This window comes from Gavialis gangeticus, unplaced genomic scaffold, assembly GCF_001723915.1.
Source record: "Gavialis gangeticus isolate Ggan-Ray unplaced genomic scaffold, GavGan_comp1, whole genome shotgun sequence".
Classification (NCBI taxonomy): domain Eukaryota; kingdom Metazoa; phylum Chordata; order Crocodylia; family Gavialidae; genus Gavialis; species Gavialis gangeticus.
In genome coordinates, this window is record NW_017729034.1 from 80,351,123 (window position 1) to 80,358,000 (window position 6,878).

Consider the following 6,878-nt stretch of genomic DNA (forward strand, 5'->3'; position numbering starts at 1 on the left):
CTGGACTTTGCAGAATTTTGTGGAAACCATCATCAGCTTTATTAAGAGAGATAGATTGATGGCCAATGCTTAGCTCAGCTTAGCAAGATAAACCATACAGCTATTCTGCTTGAAGCTCTCTATAAAGTCTCATGAATATGAGCACTGTACAGTGGGATGTAGAACTCATGTTAGAACAATGATTCTCAGCAAGACACGTGTGTTTAATGAAACATCTACAGTTCTTGGACTAATCTCTGAATATTCTGCAGTCACCACATCTTAAAGACTTGAGTCACTTCTAGTTACTTGGCAAAATACCATAATACTATAAAATTTACAATATGCACTGTGACCACAACAAAAGAGCACCAATTGAGCAGATAGAAAATCACTGTATCTGCTGGATCTGACACCAAATAAAACACATGCACACATACCTCAAAGGATTCTATATCAGCTGTGCAGCAGCCAGTTCCATTGCTTAAACCTTCTTCCATGGGAAAATGATTTTTTTAAATGACAGTTTACAAAGCTAATACAGAACAACTTATGATAGCATGTTGCAGGAAAAGGGGAGATCAAAGGTAGGAGAAAAGATACGTATTTGTTTTGTTGTTGTTTTTAAACTCATCTGCCTCGTTTCCCTATCCCTACATATTCTTTTTTACCTTGGGCTACTGAAAAGCACTAGTTTAATCAATTTCTTGTTCAAATCTCAGAACCAGGGAAGAAGGTGCACAAAGCCCATAGGGCAATAGTTTCTCTTTTACCTATTACAGCAGTTGACACTTAAATCCATACTTTATCACCTAAATAGCAATGGCCTGATCTTCACAATTGCTGAGCTTCTACCACCTTCAACTGTGGCATGCTGAGCGTACTCACCATTTACATCAGAACACTTATCAAGGACATAATTGTAGGCACTTAACTTAAAAACCCTAGACCTAGATTTCCAAATATTTTATGGTCATCATATTCTTAAAAAAAATGTGAAGGGCAAGGATTTCTTAGGGTGATATCATTTATTGAACCCACTATACAGTTGGCATAGGGCAAGACAAACTTTTGAATGCAAGACTTGCATTTGAAAGCTTGTCAAATTCTATCCCAACTGTACAGTTGATCCAGTAAAATATATTACCCTAAGAAATCCTTGCCTCTCAATTTCTGGACCATCATGACTACATCACTCTTATACAACCTTAAAAACTTTTAGCCACAGGATCTCCCCTTTCCCCCTACTCCCTATGGTTGATGACGTCAACATCTCCTCAGGAGATAAATATTCTTACTCTAGATGGTTAGATGCATGCAATTTCTAAAAGTCTGATGAGAATGTTTTTTTTCTTCAGTTTAGTCAACTGTTATTCCCTTCTCAACACAAAAATGTCACCCAAACTTATTAGAAACCAGGGTTAATATTTTCACTTTGTGTGCTACTCCAAAGCCAGGTCCTTCGCAGCTGGCAGTAGAGCAGTTGGTTTGCTTTTTGTTTTTACTTAATCTACTTATCAAAAAGGAAAATATATATTTTTCCCCGGGGGGTATGACAAACTGGTATGAGACTGCTGGGCAAACCCATTGGCGGGACCACTACTCGACTTTTAGCTTCCTTGATTTCTTGGAGTCTCAGAATAGCAGAGACTCCCAATGCCTGAAGAAGGGTGATTGTACCCAAAAGCTTGCCAAGAACTTTTTTCCAACTACTCAGTTGGTCTAATAAAGGAGATCACATTTACTCAAAGAACGCTGCCTGCCTAGTTTTTATGACAGGATTTGGCATTCATTTGATTATTCAGAGAAGCACATGACATATTTCTGAATGAAGCTCGATCAGTTGTTACCTAGTATATAATAGTTCCTAAGCAAGAAATAAGTTGTAAAACAACAAGAAATGTTACATATAATTCTACACAGCAATAAACTGCGAATGGCACTCTAAACAAAAGTAATAATTGCCTATAGATCTGCCTATAAAGTTCATATTGATGGTTTATTATGTGTAAAGAAAGGGAATTATTTTACACTGGTTGGCATGGTGCTAAACTGCAGCTGGAATATTGTATTCAAATTTGATAATCCCATTGATTCTAGAGGAGGGACAGAGACAGAGGAAGTTAAAAAAAAAACACAGAAAAGAACAGGAGGTCTGAAAAACACAACTTTTGAGGAAGGATGAAGAGATCTGAGCATGAAGAACCCACAAAGAAGGCGAAAGAATCGTCTCAAAATATGTACTATCATATCAGATGGAGTACAGCAGGGGGTACTTGGGAAGGCCCTAGGGGGCATGCACAGGTGGGGATGGAGCACTGCCACCCACCACCCCACGCTGCCGCCTCCCAGAAGCAGGGCCGGGTCACAGCAAGGGCAGCAGCACCTCTGTGCGGGCCACACAGGTGCCGCCCAGCCAGTCTGACATGGTGGGGAAGCCGGCACGCGGTGGCAGCCAGTGCCGCCATCCACCACCCCATGCCGCCACTCCACATTTGGCCATGTGCCCCCCCTGTCCAGCCACGCACCACAGCCCCACTCCTGCTCTGTGTCTGGCCACCAGGAATTGAAAACCCCTGGAGTAGAGGGATCATTTGGTCTCAGTTTGAAGCAGAAGTAATAATGGCGCAGCAAAAAATATATAATGGTAAAAACAGACTGCCAAAATGGAATAATTTTTAGAGGAGATATTCAGAGCTAGACTGTGCCTCTCCCTTTGGGACGATATAGGATGGAGGTATTCAACTGGCTGCAAAAGAGCCCAGTCGTTAGCTGGTGTAACTTGACACAGCTCTACCGAAGCCAATAGGCCATGGCATTTTATGCCAGTTCAGCAATTGGTACCAGATCTGTAATGATACATATAAAGCCAGTTCCTTACTTCTGTAATTTATTTTCTCTGTACACTGGCTAAGAAAACAGTTGTCAGTGCTGAGAGTTATATATCACCCACCTGAATTTGGATCTTGCTTCTCAGAACAATCCTTTTACTTGCTGTGTGACAGGGTCAAGGTCAATGTCATAGAAACAAGGCCTTGTAGGCAGTCCTGGCATGGTGCTCATCTGTGGGAACAATGAAACCAAGTTAGATTCCTGCAGATGCAAGAGGATAAGTACTCTGCGCATATATACCTTTGATGAGGTGAAGGGCTTGATTGTTCTTCATGAACTCATAACTACAACTGTAATTCTTATGTTTTGTTTCTTTAAAAAAAAAAATTAAGCCATCTGCTACTTCAATTCATTTTCTAAGACTGAGTTGATAAGCGAAAGGAAAGAAGAAAATAAAAACTCTGAAAAAATAGTTTGATAGTACACTGGCAAGAAATGAGAGTGAACTTCCTAAACAAAACAAAGGCACTGAATTTATTTTGTACTCAAGAGTATTCATCTACTTAAAGCAACGATATTGGAAAATCTGGAAAGGGTTAAGGCAGTATTATGGGAATTCAACAGCCTATCTCTTTGAATGAAACAGAACATGACAAAGAATAAGTCATGATGCCTTCACAACTTGCTACTTAATTAATAAATCAAGACGATTCACATAAATATGCATGAATTATTGGTGAATCCAGTTCATCATTTAGGGACCTTCCAACCTCTAGAACTTCATTTTTCACAAGTGTTCTGAATACCAAGAAGTCACAGAGCTGCAGTGACATTTCCAGCAGGACCACCAACCCCAATCTATTTACACAAGCATAAAGCTGCAAAAGCAAACTCATTTAAAATAATTCAGTATTAAAGCCATTCTGCATAGCTTTATCTTTAAAAATACAAGCTGTCCCAATGATTTAAAAACATATGATTATCTCCAATTTCAAACAAATTATTAATTTTGTGTTTATTTTTACCTTAGTGACACCTTTCAAACATACCTAAGGGTCTTAAAAGCTGTCAGTCCTACTTTCAAAATGATTTAGTTTTTTAGGACCCCAAAGTCGCTTCTGAAAATGGGGCCTAGGAATCTAAGGGTGTGGACAGATCATAGAAACTTAGGGTTGGAAGGGACCTCAAGAGGTCTAGCCCAGTTCTGGGCTCAATGCAGAACTGTCCCCAACTAGATCATCCCAAAGCTTTGTCTACCCAGGTTTTGAAAACCTCCAAGGATGGAGCTTCCACCACCTCTCTGGGTAACTTGCTCCAGTGTTTTACTACCCTCCTAGTGAGAAAATTCTTCCTCGTATCTAACTTAACCTTCCCTTGCTGCAACTTGAAACCACTACTCCTCATTCTGTCAAGTGAACCACTGAGAACAGTCCAGCTCCATCCTCTTTTGAACTCCCCTGCAGTTAGCTGAAGGCTGGTATTAAACCCTGCCTCAGTCTCCTCTTCTCTAAACTAAATAAATCCAGCTTCCTCAGTCTTTCCTCATAAGTCATGTCCCCGCAGCCCCCTCACCATTTTTGTTGCCCTCTGCTGGACTCTCCCCAATTTGTCCACATCCCTTCTGTAGTGGGGGGCCCAAAACTGAACACACTACTCCAGATGTGGCCTCACCAGTGCTAAATAGAGGGGAAGAATCACTTCCCTTGACCTATGGGCAACACACCTACCAATGCAGCCCAGCATGCCATTAGCCTTCTGGGCAACAAAGGCACACTGTTGGCTCATATTCAGCTTACTGTCCACTGTAACCCCTAGGTCCTTTTCTGCAGAGCTGCTGCTTAGCCAGTCAGCCCCCAGCCTGTACTGGTGCATGGGACTGTTCCATCCTAAGTGCAGGACTTTGCACGTGTCCTTGTTGAACCTCATGAGACTCCTTTTAGCCCACTCCTCCAATTTGTCTAGGTCACTCTGAATGTAACATCTGAAGTGCTTCAAAGACTGAGCAGACAGATGTACACGCTCAGTGCTTCAAAATGAAGTGTTTCCTGTTATGTGTGCATGCTCTGTGGAAGTTGGCAAGGGTGGGCTCATTCATCCAGCATCCCACAGTACTCTGCTCTCTACCCTGCCTCACACTGAGGTGATACAACAGAATGTCAGCAACTGTCAGAGGCAGATTAAGGTTTATTGGGGCCCTGGGCAAACAAAATTGGAGGCTATAGTGGGGCAGGAAGGTCCCCACCTGGTGCTAGCAGGGGAGGCTGGGTGGATCCTGCTGGGCTGGGGGGCACATGCCCACCTCTTCCCCTGCTCCCCTTTCCTGCTGAAACACACTCACTGCACACAGACACAGACACAAACTCCCTCTCCCTGCCATGGACATACAGACAGACATCCACATTCTACTCTCACTCACTGCACATGGATACACAGACACAAAGACACACTGCCTGCCATGCGCGCACACCACACACACACACACACACACACACACACACACACACACACACACAGAGACATTCCCATTAGAGGACTTGCCCCCTCCTCTTCTCTCAGCTGATCCCTCTGAGGATGTTTCTCCTCCCTGCTGTGCTGCAACCCCAGCCCAGAGGCTTCCCTAAGATGAGGCGGTGGGGAGCAGAGCCTGGGGTACAGGGGCACGGCAGCAGGGGCAGCACTGCCTTCTTCAGCTCCTTCTCCAGTGTGGCCAGATGTGCCTGCAGCCTGGCGCCGTGGTCATGCAGCACTGGGCACTGGTTTGGTGCTTGCCATGGGTCAGCACCAAGCCACAGCCATGCTCGCATGGCCCCATAGCCCATGCCTTGCAGTGCTCCCGCCCCAGCCCTGGGTCCCCCAGCAGCAGCCCAACCCCTGCCCCACTCCCTCCCTCACTGTGTGGGCCTTGATCTGTGCCCCCCATGCCCCTGCCCCCCCATTAGACTTACTTGCAGAGGCGACACCCACCTGTGTTCCAGGCCATGCCCTAAGTAGGACCCCTTGCAGGCTAGACTTCTGCCCACCTGCAAGGGGAAACCCTGTCATCCAGGGGCCCCTTATTTGCAGAGGCCCCTGGCCCCACTGGCCTGTGCACTGATCCACCTCTGGTGAGCATTCTTCTGTGTGCTCTGCCTCCACTGTTTCAGAGTGCCCTCTCCCCCAAACAGAACTGGAAGAGGCACAAGGGGTTCAAGCCTTTCAGTCTTCTGATTCTGGCAGGAGGTGGGGCTATGGGAAATGTGAAGCAAAGTACCCAGAAGAGCATATACTAAACACTGGCTCCATTCCCCTCACCCTGTGTGTTGGAGGGTGGTGGGGGTAGAGGAGCAAGATGTAGCAGCCCCATGTTGCACCCCCTGGCTGGAAAGCATGCCAGTACACGCAGCCCTGGGGATTTTGAAGCGTTCCAGCTTAGGGGCGGGGGAGGATGACCGCTCTATGGTCAGCCACAGATGAAGTGCTTCTTTCTTGAAACACTTTAAATGTTATACCCGTCCCTGCTCTCAGTCACTTAAAACGTAAAATTCTTAATAATTGAATTAATAGGGTTATAACAACAGCAACAACAGCTTTATTGAGCTAAGTGCTGTACAATTGTACAAGTAGTTGGGACCAGCAAGGTCAGTAAACCTGCTCATATGTTTGCTTGGATAAGACGTTTTTCCCCTTAAACCTTTGAGGAGGAGAAAGAAACCTGGGGTAAATATGCATAGCTCTGCTAAAGCCAATCATCTATCTGGCTCCAAAGGTCTCATTTTAAACTATATGTAGCTATCTTCCAGGGGAAACAATGTTTTATCTTGCCAAAGTAAGAACTGCACCAGGGGTCTCAAAAATTGAAAACACATGTTTGCTATTTTAGACCTGGTAAAAAAGCAAATTCTGGCTGATGTAGTTCTTAATTCTTACTATGTCAAGTACCACATTTACTTGAATAAGACAACCCTGAATATAAGACAACCCCTGATAATTAGATTCTATATATGGAAAATGTTCTGCCTTAAGTTTGTTCCCTCACACTGCTACTACAGGAAAATTAAATCGGGGGGGGGGGGGGGGGGGGGGGGGGG

The 6,878-nt window shown here is 44.5% G+C and overlaps 1 protein-coding gene across 1 annotated transcript in view; it reads right to left on the reverse strand.

Annotated features, from left to right (window-relative positions):
• The window catches only part of MTHFD1L (methylenetetrahydrofolate dehydrogenase (NADP+ dependent) 1-like), a 327,067-nt gene that overhangs the window by 12,246 nt on the left and 307,943 nt on the right, over nucleotides 1-6,878 (reverse strand). Inside the window, exon 26 of the mRNA XM_019527514.1 lies at nucleotides 2,933-3,042. Coding sequence (XP_019383059.1) covers nucleotides 2,953-3,042 — 90 coding nt within the window. The 3' untranslated portion in view covers nucleotides 2,933-2,952. The remainder of the gene's footprint in view (nucleotides 1-2,932; nucleotides 3,043-6,878) is intronic.